This window comes from Condylostylus longicornis, unplaced genomic scaffold (assembly GCF_029603195.1).
Source record: "Condylostylus longicornis isolate FDR11 unplaced genomic scaffold, ASM2960319v2 ptg000552l, whole genome shotgun sequence".
Classification (NCBI taxonomy): domain Eukaryota; kingdom Metazoa; phylum Arthropoda; class Insecta; order Diptera; family Dolichopodidae; genus Condylostylus; species Condylostylus longicornis.
The window spans coordinates 47-16,073 of NW_026578510.1; the positions used below are offsets into that span (position 1 = coordinate 47).

Genomic DNA, 16,027 nt, shown 5'->3' on the forward strand with positions numbered 1-16,027 from the left:
TCCTCCAATTTGGTGATTCCCCCCCAACTTGTTTCATTTGTCAAATTTCCTTGTTCTAGGGAGCTGAGTGATGAGGAAGTGCGAATGGTCACACTATCAAATTGTTTTTTGAATGAGTTCAACATTCCTGAGGAAGTCAAAGATTGTTTTTTGCCAAGGAACAAGAGCAGAACTGCATTCAGCACAGCAGGGATGAAGTCAACAGCAGCGGAGAACATGACTGCATCGCATCTACATCGCTTGAGAAGTTGTCAATTCACTTCTTCAAGGGCTAGTCCCAATTCATGAATTTCTTGATCCGATTCTTCAAGATGATTCTCCAATATTTCGACTAGATTCCCGTACAGCTTGAATTCTTCTTGATTGTTAGTGTGCTCTTCAAGACCCAATATGTCAAATAGTTGCTGTGCTTCATGTTCTTCCTCAGTCTGATGTTTCCGCTGCTGTTCAACGATGTCTGTGAATTGAAGAGCTACCCGTTGAAGAAGGCTCTAGACAACCAATAATAGCCATACAACTGCATAGAGAAGGCTTACGGTGTCCAGTGATTCTTCCCTTGTCAAGAAGGCGCCAACCAAAGAAGAAGCAACACCACTCGCCCCCACCATCAACCATTGTGTTGTAAACCTCACTCAATTGGAGCTGCTCTCTATTGGTCTCATTCCACACATTCGGTCTTCTTCCCAGGTTTTTTCTTGGCTTGTTTAGATGAACAAAATCGGCCAATAAACCCGAAGATCAAAAAATGGCAAAAAAGGGTGGAAATTAGACCGCTCATCTTGCGTTGTCACGTACGGTGGCATCACTGTCGCTAAAGTCCCTCGTAACCTGAAAGCACACGACAACATGGCTGTTGTTTCTTCTGCCTTCTGAGACCGAATCGGTTCGGCTTGCATCGATTCTTACCAGAATTTGTATTCTGGAAGTCTTCGCTGAAATGGTCTGTACTCTTCTGCCTCTCTTACAGGCAAAACATACCCGTCCGACTCAGGATCAATTTGGGGTGACAGGAATCCGATTAGAAGATTAAGAATGTAAATGGCCAAAGCATAACAAACAACAAAGAACCCTGAGAATGTCAGTACGCACATTGCAAAAAATCGTGCCTACCTTGGAGAGTGGTCTGTTGTTGTTGCTAACTTCTAGAGATTACCCAAACCCATCAACAGCTACAACTGCTGAACAATCATTAACTGGCTATTTGTACATCGTCCAATCACACATTGAAACGAGCCTTCGTAGGCTTGTCATTTTCGCCTTCTCTTGTTATTTCGTATTTTTGTTAGTCTAGCGGGAGCAAAAATCGTCCGGATTTCTCCCTGTTTCTTTCTGGATACTTACTTCGCTTCAAACTCGAATCGATTATTCTCGCGGACTTGTGCACCACACATTCCCTAGCTGCCCAGCAGGGGCGTCTCGGTTGTTGTTGGGATGATGAAGGCGCAATCGCACATGACTTTCAGTTGCAATTCTTGTAACGTTTAAAATTGATACCGACGAGGGACTCGAAAATTACTGCCAAGCAATCGTCGTTATATACTATATAAAGTCTTTCTGAGGGCGAACGACCGGCAAAGCAGCACTTCCTCTCGCCCAACGATATAATGTGCGTCAGTATATCAGAATAATATCACCTTGATGACAGTGTATGTCAGTTATATCACCTTGATGGCAGCGTATGTCAGTTATATCACCTTGATGGCAGTGTATGTCAGTTATATCACCTTGATGATAGTGTATGTTAGTTATATCACCTTGATGATAGTGTATGTCAGTATATCAGAATAATATCACCTTGATGCGTATGTCAGTTATATCAGAATCAAATCACCTTGATGGCAGTGTATGTCAGTTATATCACCTTGATGGCAGTGTATGTCAGTTATATCACCTTGATGATAGTGTATGTCAGTTACATCACCTTGATGAGAGTGTATGTCAGTATATCAGAATAGAATGACAGTGAATATGTGCTGGTAGTGTCCATGTGAATAATCGAGAATAGTCAATGCAGTTATGTTTATCCATTTCCTTTGTGGAATGAAGCGTAATTCAAATAAATCAAGTGAGGCACTCGATGTTTGTCGAGCTTCTTTCTGCTCAGCTCTTTCTATGTTTAATCTGAGCTTGGACAAAAAAAAAATGTTCTATTGTGCACTCGCCTCTTTCTATTCTTCCGAAGCGCTTGATCTTCGTTCAGACTCCTTAACAAGCGGTACGTAACTCACCTAAGAGGATAGAAGCTAAGAGCATTTGCAAAAAATGAATGACTCTGCCATCAGCTTCGAGCGTCCAGTTTCTGTTTAGTTTTCTTTGTTTCACTCACTCCAAATAGTTTTTGAGAATCAATTTTCCCATTTCGTTTCTTTTCCACCTGAAAAAAAGAGAGAATTCAATCAATGGATACAAACCATACCAGAAAAATATTTTGTTGTCCTCCTGCGGGTCCAATCGGAATGAATAAAAGACCGTCAGGAGCAAGTTGATCGACAAGGCTGACAAACAAGAAATCCATTCGAGTGGCAAACAAGAGATCCATTCGAGTGGCAAATAAGAAATCCATTCGAGTGGCAAACAAGAGATCCATTCGAGTGGCAAATAAGAAATCCATTCGAGTGGCAAACAAGAGATCGAACACAGTGCTCGCTATAGTTGCGATTGCATAAAGTAAAGTATAAATTTTGATGGTAAAAAATTCTTTGATGTGTTCATACCTCTCTGGCAGATGATCGGCAGCAGCTCCAACATGAATCGCATCATAAGGACCTTCTTCTGGTAAACCTTTCCATCCTTCAAGAGTGGACTTCTTAATTCCTCGTCTGGATCAACTCAACATACCATCACCATGAAGTAACTTGAAATTCGGACTTTCCAGAAATTTCGGATTATCCGAACGAACATTCTAAAGAAATAATGGGAAGAGATAAGAAATATATTTTGTTTGGTTTTCTCACTTTGATACTGAGTGGTACAAGCGGTTTAACAATTTCAATTCCGACTACTTTTCCTTTCCCTAACACATTCTGATGGCCTTAACAGAAATGTGTTAACACTGACCTTCAAGAATTCCAACCATTCGTGCCATACAAGCAGCAATTATTCCTGTTTCAATTCAATATATTAAACAAAAATGATGCAATGGATACCTGTCCCATGGCCAACATCAAGTGCCCGACAGCCAGGTTGAAGCCGAGACCAGAGCTTCTCCAAGGCTGCAGCGTGCCTGGATGGTAGGACGCTTGTTTGGCAGAAACAGCGGAAAAATGGGCTCACATGTGTGGCGCCGATATGGTGACTCCATGTCCAATTGGTTGAGGAGAGTCCCTGCCATTGATGGTGAGGGGTCGAACAGAATGGCGCAAACAGACTTGATACGGATTAAGTTCACAATAGAGAGCCCTGTCCGTCTGGAGCATCGCCTTAAGACGTTGGGAATTATAATGCAAACATTAATATTTGATCTGAATCTCACTTGAATTGCACTTTCTGCTGCAAGAACACCTCTCGACCTCAAACTGTCGACAAGCTCCTTGTTTGTTTGGTACTGGAGATAGAAAAACATTAAGAAAGAAGCCAACAGAACGAAGGGACCTTTTAAATACTGACAGTTTTTGTGGCTCGACACTGCAAGCAAATTGTGGGCTCAATGTTCGAAAAGTGAGGCGACTTTTTTCGATCTTAGCTTTATGGAAATGTTAAGAGTCAGCCCTTCATCGCACACGCAATCGATGTGGAATGGCTCCTTTTTCATCCTTCAATGTTCAACTATTGTTTTGTGATCAGAGGATTACATTCTCCAATTCATTGGAAGCATTGTCTCCATCAACAGCAGCAGTGTTTCCTTCATCAACGCAGTTCTCATCCTAAATTCCAATTCAGAAGTTTTCATCCCTTTGTATTCTCCAAATGTGTTTTATTTAAACCTCCCTATAGCTGTCGCTATGAGGGAACCGTTCCGCTGGACAAGCCCCCCCAACCCCCTGAGCCAACGCCAACATCCAATTGTCCACCGACCGCCTCGTCAGACGACTCATCAGTGAAGCCAATTGAGGACCCCTTGACAAGCCGCTCACCAAAACGTTCATTGCGGCAGGCCACGCGATTGGCGCTCTCTGCGCTCCCCCACGCAGGCACATGTAGTAATGCAGCAGCAGCATCTGATTACGAGATTGCTAGCAGGACGATTCAGGCTTCGAGGAAGGAGCCCGCGAAGTAACGAGAAGGTTGTTTCGGTCGGAGATGGTTTTGGACGTCGCAGCAGCAGAAGAAGGCGAGCGAGAGGATTGAAGAAGCCTCTACCAGTTGAACAAATTGAGAAACAGGATCAGCGACCCGAAGAATTTTCATTTTTGAGAGGAACATCAATCGAGGAAGAAACTGCAAAGGAAGTGGTGCAAGAGACTCCGAAACCTTCCAATTCTATTGTAACAGAAGAGCTTCCAAAAGACCTCCAGCAATCCTTAGAAGTGAGCCTCGGAGTAGAAGAACCTCCCAAAATTTTGGAAACGGAAGGAATGACCAATTTGGATGGTTTGTTTCAAGGGTCACAGTCCAACAAAGAGGAAAGCCTTGATCGGTCCGGAATTGCTTCGAAATTATGAAGCAGTCCTTCAAGTCGTTCTTGCCTCTGGAGTTGTTGAAGCAGACGCTAAGAGGTTCCTAGAAGAATATAGAAAACGGTGTAATATAGAGACCGTGCAGCATAGTGAAGCACTAAAACGGTCAGTCCTTAGAAAATCACTTTCATCTGATGTCTGGTTTACATGAGATTCATTTGCTCCATTTATTATTTTCTGCAATGTCTTATTTTCAATATCTGATCTTTATCTCTTTTTCTCAGTCTCGGATGGAGTTCAGAAGAATACGCGCAAGGATTTTCCGCTTCACACTCTCGAAAGCTTCCTGCATGGGAGCGAATGCGCAAGCGATTTTTAGACATTTGCGAAGAAAAAGGAAATTATGTTGTGACCGTCGGATCGCTGGCATCGCTCACAAGTATCATGATGGCGAGCATGGCGCATCTCAGAATGTTGCAATTGGTCTCGGGGACGCTTTACTTTACTTACAATATGACAAGAAGGCCGCCTTTGCAGTCAGCAGCATATTGGAATTTAGTATTCTTTGCCATTAATTCCTTTATGTTGTTGAGGTTGTTCCTAGAGACACGGCCTGAGACATTTTCTGAGGATGAGCTCGATGTCTTTGAGAAGCATTTCTTGAATACTGGGTTGTCACCAAGACAATTCAAACGCTTGCTGCTCTGTGCGGAATGGAAGCACTTTCCGAGAGGAGAGGTGCTCGTTCGTCAGGGAGAAGAAGTTAAAGAACTGATTTTACTGCAACGTGGAATGCTGAGCGTTCTCCTGAATGGCTCGGAGGTCGAGGTTCTAGAAGGCGGAGACAGGAATGCTATCGTTGGCTTGAAGACGTTTCTTACCCGCTTAGATGATGAGAGGCGAGTTGTCGCTCAAGTGAAGGCGCCTCCCGTGGCCGATCAAAAACAGGAGCCACGTCCGGAAACGTCTGAAGATGAGGAGCAAGCGGACCGAAGCATCCAAGAAAAGGATGACACGCCCGATGACAGCATCTGCGGATACGGAGAGTTCGCCAGCGGAAGCTTCTTCAGTCGGAAAAGAAACAGAGACAAGTGGCATTCCTCCTTCTCATACAAGTATCGTTGTGGCGAAGGACGCATTGCTTCTCATTTGGCCAATGGATGAACTTATTAAGCGCGTCAATGCTGATCCAGTTAATCTCGGATTTCCTTTAGTCGGTGGATTTGCTCGATCGTTAGTTGCGCGATCGAGAAATCAGTCACTCAAACAGAGTCTCACGAGTTACGAAGCTGCCGTTAAAGCAGTTCTGTTAGGTGCGTCGTGGGTGCTGGGAATTTCATGATCTTTGTCTGGAATTTCATGATCTTTGGTTTCAGACGGAATTGCAGGATGGGAAGAAAAGAAGTTCTTGCAAGAATGCCGTCTAAAAGTTTAACGTATCAGAAGAACAGCATTTAGCATTGATCGAGCAGTGAGGATTGAGTGATATAAATTGAATGCTATTGATTTTTGCCCAGGCTTGGTTGGACAAAAGATGAATTTGAATTCGGAGCCAAAGGGGCAATCCCTTCCATCCGAGGAATCGTCGCCAAAGTTAGAGATCAGATTGGGCTTTCGGTGAAAGAACAAACAAAGGAATCGAAATGAATGCTTTTAGTTTGTTTTTTTTTGCTAAACTATGAAAAAATGTACATTGCTTCAAAAATCAGCTCTCCCCATTCATTCGAGGGCTCTCCTAACGAAGCTTGGCAGCATGAAAGCTCCGTGATGGACTTCAGAATTGTAATATTTTACGTTTGCGAGAAGTTCTTGATCGGGGTTGCGTGCCGGTTTTGAACAGTGATAGCGGCTGTCTTTAGCGCAACAGAACATTCCAATTGTTCCACAAGGATAAGAAGGAATAGAAATGAATCCGTATTCAACTTCAGCGAACAGTTTTGTTGCGAAATCTTTTACACCCTTTATGACGTCGAGATGCAACCACATGCATTCCCCCTTTGAAACAGACAGAAGAATTGCGCATTCATCAGAGATTTAATTACCTGGCAGCACAGAATACCGGAATCAGTCAGAGCATCGAATGCAGCGCGATAGAAAGGTTCCTTGAACAACACATCGGCAGGGCCAACGGGATCGCTCGAATCAACAATAATAACATCGAACTCTTTCTTATGATTCTTCAGATACTCAAAACCATCTTGAACGTGAACGGTAACACGGGGGTCGTTGTATCCACATGATAGGGTGGGTAGATATTTCTTGGATGCCTCAATAACCATTTTGTCAAGTTCACAAATGTGCATTTCCTGGATGGATTGGTGACGAGCCAGTTCTTAGAAAGAAAGCAAATTGGAAGACGTAACACAATAGAAGGATTACCTCTGAGAACACCACCATCACCACCACCAACGACCAAAACCTTTTTGGGGTTGGGGTGGGAAACAGTAGGAACGTGTGCCATCATCTCCTGATACGCGCATTCATCCTTCTCGGTCACTTGTATAACGCCATCAAGGACCAAGACTTTACCCCAGATGCTGCCACAATCGAAAACTTGAACGTGCTGCGCAAAAAAAAAGAACTCCAAAACAGAGATCGAGAGTTATGAATCCTACTTGGAACTCAGAGTTCGCATCGAAGAGCTTTTTCTCAACCCGCAGAGAAAAGGCCTGACCAGGCCACATCGAACCGAATTCACTGAACCATGATTTAGACCAAATCGCGGCACCAAGACGAATTTTGCGCGACAGACGATGAATGGAATAAGCAAGTAAAGCCCCGCCAAGCGTTAAAGCACCCACAGCCAGTGGAACGATACGGACTGGGCATTTTGAAGGCATGACAAAAAATTTCCCGACTGGTAAAGTGTCAGGCCTTTGCCGTACCTGACATATTCTGTACTATCGATTTGTGTGCGAAAATGATGATTGTGTTGTGTTTTCGCAGGAACTGTTCAGAAGGCACGGCATCAAGACAAAAGACTGTGTGTTGTTACCACGTTGCCATTGCGCTGAACAGAATGGCAACGGGGGAACGGTCCATTTTGACAACTTCCGCGAAAGAAGCTTCACATGGAGGAATCGATAAATTCAGCTTCCAAGGATTGGGCGGCGGATAAAAGCTGTGAGAAAGAGAAGTCTATAAATTCCCAGAATTTTGGGCTTACTGAAGCATAGATTTGTGCATCTTCGGGTAAGAAGCAGCAAAATACGACGAAATCAATAGAAGCGAAATTTGATGAATCATCCATCCAATCAAACACAGTAGCGATTGCAACCTGCAAAACATAAGCTTTCAGATTTCCTCTGGGATTCACCACTTCTTCACCTGCGCAGCTGCTTCATTGGGATATCCATAGACCCCTAGAGAGAAGATACGAACGTAATAGAAATGGGGAAAGATTTCCACAACTTTACCTGTTGATATGCATGGGAAGGCTATTGTTCTCCCACTAAAATTCTAAGAATGCCCCAATGAGAATGAAGAGGTCGCAGTAGAGAGAGTACCTTCAACAAATCTAGACTTTTCCTGTAGCAACTTGACAACAAAGAGGAGTCTTCATGCGTTGGCCCCGCAGTATGAAAAATATAACGAGAAGGAAGCTTGAACGCTTTCGTATGCCGAACTTCTCCTAGAAACGAAGTCGAATGATTTTTGCGATACTTGATGCAGAAGCGTGAGAGAGATTGGCAAACATTCTTACCTGTTGGACACGGATATTCTCCCCTTAGAGCTGATGAGAGCTAGTGGATGAAAAAACGAATTTGAAGCTGCGTACCCGCGTCTGATGCGATATCGCGGCAAGCTGCGTACAAGTCTTGGCCCGCAGCTCGGTGTATTGCCCCGTCAACACCGCCTCCTCCTCGCAATCCTCTACAGCGAACAAATCTGTATACATGGGCTCGAATTAAAGAATTACCGGTTAGCGGCATTCACAATTGCATCTACTTTAAGCCTGGTGATGTCCCCAAGATGGAGCCGAATTTTCGCTATTTTCGCTTCCCTGAATAAGAACAAGAGGTTTCATGACGGAAGGTGAAAGTATTTCTCCACTAACATTACTGAGCGCAATGTTGAATAAGGGACCTGGAGCAATTTTTGCGTTCGGAATTTTGAATATTATTTGCACCACCGAAAAAATCTGGGAAAGATGGATTTTCCTCTGCCATTGAATGGCTAACGTGATATTTAGGGCTTTTTCCTTGTGCATATTAATTGTTTCCACTTACGTGAGCGCTAGTCTTTCAAACCACCGATCTTGGTGCTTCCATCGCAGAATTTTGACCTTCATAAAGTTAAAGAAATAACGACAGCGTCCGAAATTATTGCAACTCTTGAAGACAACCGAGGACCTGCAGCATTATTAACTGGGGAGGGAGAGATGCGCATTAGACCAGAACCCCCTAGAAAAATTCACATTGAAGCACGATCCTATTTTGAGGGTGATTCTATCAAGGTTAAGATTCTCTCCAACTCGACAGAAATCACAACACGAGAATTTCACGGCAGTTTTTCGAAAGCAGTTTTTACAGCATCTTCCCGAATGAAGATTTCCTTTAAGGATCCAAAGGGAGAAGCTTACACTCAAATTGGTGGACATTCAACTGTTGACATCACAACCAATAACAGCTCTTTAGTCATACATGAAGTGGACGGTCACATTGAATTTAGAACCATTTAACCTTGATGTTGAGAAACAAACAGCCTCAGTGAGAGCATGCAGCTAGGTTAGGTGGTCCGACAAGGGCGTGGATGCTCATTACATTGAGACACTTGAAGCAACGTCTGCATTCATGGACAAACAGAACATCATCAAGAAAGTTCAGTCAAGTTCCACCACAACTCTTCTGTTCAAAATCAACTTCAATATCTGATGAGAAAACCACGAACTCTGAATTTTCACATCCGTCACCTCGTCATATCCTGCCTACTGTGAAAGAATCTTTAACCCCTGGGATCCCTGATTATGAAAACCAACTTCTTTTCTTCTCAAAGGATTGGAATTCAGTTGAATGGACCATTCGAGGAGGTTGTATGGAATTTCTCCCGCATGAAACAAATGCAAACGAAATTCCTCTTGGAAGTCTTCCGTTACTGACATCTACAATGGAAGCATTGTCCAATGAGTTTGATATCAAGCATTTAACTGGAACTCAATGGCGTCTATTGGCTCCTCTTCTCGGCCGTCGAGACCTTCTGCTTCTTTCAAGACCTAGAGAGGGAAAGTCCTTAATTTCTTTGGTTGCTTTGATTGAAATAATCACTCGACGGATTCTTGAAATTCGAGCCACTTCCATCAAATTAAGCAATCGCTCGACAAGAAAGGCGTTGGAAATGTCGTCTGCTGTTCAATTGAATCCGATGAGGGACCATCTGAGTGATGAGACTCTGATTGATGAGATTTTGACTGAGGAGGGCGATTGCTGCTTCTTCCCACGCGCGATGGCTTCATCAACTTCGCCATCCCAGGATGCGCCTTCGTCTGCTTTCAGCAAGGCGACATTAGATGACCGTTTGATGGCTGTCGTTATTGGATCAACGAGGGACGCCACGTGCAAGTTGGCGCAAGATTGTTCACGCTTGTTGCGGTATCATCCCTTCAAGTTCCGCGTTGGACTCATTTGTGGTGGAGAAAATGTTGATCTCGAAGTGGAAAAAATGATGACAGCGGATCATCCAACTGTCCTATTTGCAACTCTTGGAAGAATGATGGACCACATCGCAAATACAACAAAATTTTCATTAAAATTAAGAAGAGCAGAAGTTCTCATTGTAGACGATGCTTCTAATTTAATGTCGAGTCAAATTCTTGTGGATCAACTTCGGTCTCTGAGACGCGCAATGTCCTCAAAGCATCAAACCATTTTATTATCCAGCGTTGTTGATGAGTCTTTCAGGCGGCTAGCTTTTCGATCCTTGAAAACAAACTTTAATGTCATTAATTGTGTCGAGAATTTTAGCACGAATCACCGTTTTGATTACGAAAAGTGGATTGGGCCAATTGAAGAAATAGAAACGCATAAAACGCTTCACGCGAGCAACCGAAGTGATGAACCCGTAAGAGAAGAAGAACATCTAAGAGTGGGGACGAATGTAGAACCCCAAAGGAAAGAAGAAGAAAGCAAACAACATGGAGAGGAGATCCAAGCGAACACCGCGAAGAATGAGACAAAGAGAGAAACAATTGCTGGTGGATTGGAGAAGGAGGGGAGGAGGAAAATTGAAATGATTCACCCGAATTTATGTCGGTTTGAGGGAACTCCGCCTAATGCTTCATTATTGACTGGATTTCTGACAGAAAGGCTGCGGAAGGAGATGAAGGAGAAAAGCTCAAAAGATTGGTTGATTGAGAACGCATCTATTGAAAGTCACAGCATCGATTTCATTGAGCGCGAAGTGGAAGCCAGAGAGCTGGACGTGAAAAACGCAAAATCAGAAAATACGACGAGGGGAAGACACCAGAAGAAAAAACAACAGATAAAAGAAATCCTTACAAGCGAAGAACATCAGCGCTCTGGTGTCCTCGATTCGATTGATGATGATTCTGATGATGAAACAGAAACATCGCATGAAATATGGTTAACTCGAACATCAGAAAGTGCATTAAGATCTTCGGCATGTCCCACACCTGTCAATGTCCCAATCTATTCATATACGTATGATCCATTAGAGTTTGTTCCCAATCTCTTCAATCTGATTCATTTAGAGTTGAACCATCAAGATGAAATTGCTCGTTTGCTGAATTCCAAAGATCGAAAGATTATCAACATTCAGGATTGTAGTGATTTTGAAGAACTCAAAATTATCAACAATCGAAATCATAAAGTAGTTGTTATTTTTCCAACAGTCCGAGCTGTTGAATTTTATGCAATGCTTTTCAAGAGGTTTCTCAAAGTTCATCTCCACGAAGCGATGGACTCTGGAGAAGCATCCGATACTACGACGTCTACGGTGCCAGAAATGAACAAGGAGGGGGTGCCAATGGAACAAATGGAAGGAATGGATAACAAGAGCTTACAATCGACATTTGTTGCGTTCACTTCTCATCAATCGCAAGAAGAGAGAAGAGTTGCATTGCGACAATTTACAACAAGTCACTCTGCGGTGATGTTTTGTACATCGATGATTCATTCAATGTCGTCTATTAGAGCTGACACAGTGATTCAAGTGGGAATGGGACATACCACGGCAGCGACAATAGAACACAGTGGAATCGCAACCAAGTGAGTTGGATCGCATGATCATCAATATTGATATCTTTCTGTATTTCGATATCTTTTCTGGTGATATATTTTCTGATGATGTTATCTTTTCTGATGATATATTTCTCTATTTAGGAATTCCGGGCATCTGATTCTTCTAATCAACCCAATCGAACTCAAATATCTTGAAGAATTACTTTTTCTGAGAATTCCACTCGAACGACTTCCTGAACAATTCATTGAGCGAGTCAGGGAGGCTCTCCACCCCGCAATTCGTTCTCTTGTAGCGCCATTGAAGAAAGTCGACGTTCAAATCCCATGGGAATCTAAACAATCCGATGGTCAACCATCATGTAGCACTCCTGCTCTCATTCCTCCAGCAGAACTTCCTCTTCTTATCGAAATTTTAAACCCTTCAGCGTTTCCTGTTCCGATTACTGCTCTTGGCAGCGTTGCTAAGGATTACTCAGAGACATCCCGGTTATTGTGGCATCAAGACTTCAAGGCTCTTGCTGCATGCCAATTGATGTACCGCAGTCTTCTCGGTTTTTATTCCAAAAGATCCGACGAATTGAAAATTAACAGGTGATCAATTTTGAGCAACTTATGAAAGTTCCCCCTTCACTTATTTGTTCTCTGAATTTTTGTTTGAATTTTTTGCAGAAGGGTGATTCCTGAGTTGCTCAATGACCATTTAAAGTCTGCAGGGCTTCTCGTTCCTCCTCCTGTTCCCATAGAATTCGCATCTCGAATGAAAGTTCATAGAGCTCCTGGTACGTTCGTTGCCTCTATAGGATGATGCACTACTGGATTGATGCCTTTGGTACAACACATTCGAATTTCAGGTCTACGGCTTGGGAAAACAAATGTAGAGAAGTTGGAGTTGATTGCTTGGTCTTAAAACTCTCAGAAGGACAACTGCGGACTCAACTCGTCGCTTCACTGATGCTTTCAGCTGTTAAATTGGTGGTTCTGCTACACTCTCTCAATATCTACTGGCTCACTCAATCACACTGTTCTCTCTCACTCAGTATTGTTCTCAGACAAGTTCTACAAGTATGGGACATCAGCAGTTCAGTAAGGAAGACAACGGCTCATACACAACGATACCAGAAAACGATATTAAAGAACAATAAAAGTCATGCATCATAAAAGTCTATTAAGGATGTCCCAAATCATGCGCCCGTTCCCTTGATCAAGAAATTTCTTGCACGGCGCGCGGCTTCCACCATATTGGAGAGGGAGGCTTTTGTTTCTTCCCAAGATCTTGTTTTTAATCCACAGTCAGGATTCACCCAAATATTCTCCGGCGGAAGAATCGCAGAGGCTCTTGTGAGTAGTTCTAAAATTTCATCAATAGAAGGAACGCGAGGAGAATGAATGTCGTAAACGCCTGGTCCAATTTCATTCGGATATTTGAATTGCGCGAAGGCTTGAAGCAATTCCATCTGCGATCTTGAATTTTCGATTGTAATGACATCAGCATCCATCGAAGCTATGTGTTCGATGATGTCATTGAATTCGCTGTAACACATGTGGGTGTGAATTTGTGTTGTATCAAGCACACCCGATGATGCAATTCTGAATGCCTTCACAGCCCAATCGAGATACTGTTCCCAATCTCGCTGTCGTAATGGAAGTCCTTCTCGAATTGCAGGCTCATCGATCTGAATGACTTTCAATCCAGCAGATTCTAATGCAATGACTTCATCGCGAATTGCAAGAGCAATTTGAAGTGCTGTATTGGATCGTGGCTGATCATCGCGGACGAAAGACCATTGAAGAATCGTTACTGGTCCTGTAAGCATTCCCTTCATCAACTTTGTTGTCTGCAATTGAGCATATGCGCTCCATCGTACAGTCATGTCGTTCGGCCGATGCACATCTCCATAAATCACTGGCGGCTTCACACATCGAGACCCGTATGAAGTCACCCATCCATTTTTTGTGAAAAGGAAACCGTTGAGTGCTTCACCGAAGTACTCCACCATGTCATTCCGCTCAAATTCGCCATGAACTAAAACATCAAGTCCCAATTCCTCCTGCCAACGAATCACATCAGTTGTTGCTTTTTCAATAGCTGCTTCGTATTGTTCTTGTGTTAACTCTCCCTTTCGAAGTTTCGCTCTTAGTTGACGAATATCTGTTGTTTGGGGGAACGATCCGATAGTTGTTGTAGGGAAGTGTGGAAGACTAAACCTCTCCCGCTGGAGTTTTTGGCGAACTGAGAATGGGCTCTTTCTCACAGCATCACCAGGACCAATCTCAACAACCCTCTTCTTCACAAGTGGATTGTGCACGATTTCGGAGCGATTGCGCGATTCAATGGCTTTCCGATTTTCATGAAGTGCTTCTTCGTTTCCGCTAATAATGTCATGAAGATCTGAAATTTCCAGTAGCTTCTGTTTTGCAAATGCCATCCATCCCTTCGTCTCTTTTGGAATGTCAGTTTCGAAATCGAGATCAAATGGCACGTGAAACAGAGAGCATGAAGGCGAGATCACGATTCTTTCTTTTCCCACAACAGCAACAGCTTTTTGAAGCAATTCACATGATTTTTTGTAATCATTCTTCCAAACATTTCGCCCGTCGATCACACCGAGAGACAGAATTACATTTCGTGCTGGAGAAGTTTGGGGAGCTTGTTGAATTAGGACAAGAACAGCGTCAAGTTGTTGGGGAGAACGCACCAAGTCAAGATGAAGTGCTGTAACTGGGAGGCTCAACGCAGTCGCCGAATTATCAGCAAGTCCATCAAAGTAAGTCGCAATCAAAATTTTCAGTTCTGGAACTTTCGAATGAATCTCGCTGTACACTTGATTGAATAACTGTTTGGCTTTCGCGTTGAGATCGAGTGCAAGATAAGGTTCATCAAGCTGAACCCAGACGGCTCCGCGTTTTTGCAATTCCATCAGAATCTGGATGTAAACTGGAACCAGTTTTGAAACCAAATCTAACCGATCAAACCCTTCCTCCTTCTCCTTTCCCAAGAGAAGGAATGACAAGGGGCCGATTAAAACAGGCTTGGGAGTGGCTCCTCCCAGATTGAGTTCCTTCGCTCTACTGAATGCCCGAAGAACGTGATTAGAAAAAATCTGAAATGATTGCGATGCAGTGAACTCCGGGACGATATAATGGTAGTTGGTATCAAACCACTTGGTCATCTCCATTGGCGTGATGTCTAAACCATTCTTTTGATATCCGCGTGCCATCGCGAAATAAAGATCGGTTGAGGCGGAATCGGCTGGTGCTTCGAGATCGAGGTCCTTTGAACCTCGCAGTGTTGCCATTAAAGGTTTGTACCGATGCGGAATTGCCCCAAGAAGGAGCACCATGTCGAGAACTTGATCATAGAGGCTGAAGTCATTGATTGGAATCAAATCAATGTGAGCCTTTGCTTGTGTTTGCCATCCTTCTTCTTCGACATTGATAGCAACCTTCATTAACTCATCATGAGAAATTTTACTAGACCAGTATTGTTCACAGGCCTTCTTCAATTGACGCTGAACGCCAACGCGTGGATACCCTAGATTTCCTTTCAACATTCTGAGAAATCGGAAACAGACAATATTTGGTATTGGAGAATTTTCTCACAGCAGCGAGAGAAGACAACAGAAAGTATCGTTGATCTAATTCCTAATCAACGGGGGAATACCATGTGTATGTCGGTCTGTGTCTCATTGGACCACTCTGCATGCTTGGATGTAAACTCAGATCAAGCCTGAAACCAGCGGACATCTATGGAAGGTACCGGACCAACACTTGTAGGGAACGTCGTTCCACAATTTAACAATTTTCCATTGTTTTGGGACTAGCCATTTAACGATTAACTATGCCTCCTATCTCAGTAGCTCGCCCCATTACGTCTGTATTTGAAAACTTCACTAATGGTCAATTTTGCGTTCTTGTTTGTAGCATCATCTTAGCAGGGACTGAAATCGGGGTCGTTTGCTATGACATCCGTAACGAATCAACGTTCGATTGCTTCGCATCGGCTGCGATCCTGACAACCGACTGCATCAACGTCGTTTCCGTGTTCTTCGGAATTGCGGCTGTAATTCGGAAATTCATTTTTCTCGTCGTGACATTTTCTCTTCTGTGTTTCATCGATGTCATTTTTTTCTCCATTCTTCCTTTTTTTATCGATTTAAATTGTGGAATTCTAATCCGATTTATTTGGCATATTATCGTTTTAGTTGGTTGCATTGTTTGTGGGATGAAATATTTTTTCGAACAAAGGCAATCTCAGTAAGATATATTCATAGATGT

The 16,027-nt window shown here is 43.2% G+C and overlaps 1 protein-coding gene across 1 annotated transcript; it reads right to left on the bottom strand.

Moving 5' to 3' along the window:
- Nucleotides 1–12,933: 12,933 nt before the first annotated feature.
- LOC129617535 (5-methyltetrahydropteroyltriglutamate--homocysteine methyltransferase-like) lies at nucleotides 12,934–15,303 on the bottom strand. The gene has a single exon (XM_055532716.1). It carries the CDS (start codon nucleotides 15,301–15,303, stop codon nucleotides 12,934–12,936), a length of 2,370 nt encoding a protein of 789 aa, XP_055388691.1.
- Between the last annotated feature and the right edge of the window lie 724 nt (nucleotides 15,304–16,027).

What these genes read in the sequence shown, in the direction of transcription:
- LOC129617535 (XM_055532716.1), bottom strand. Translation starts at nt 15,303, where the DNA reads ATGTTGAAAGGAAATCTAGGGTATCCACGCGTTGGCGTTCAGCGTCAA.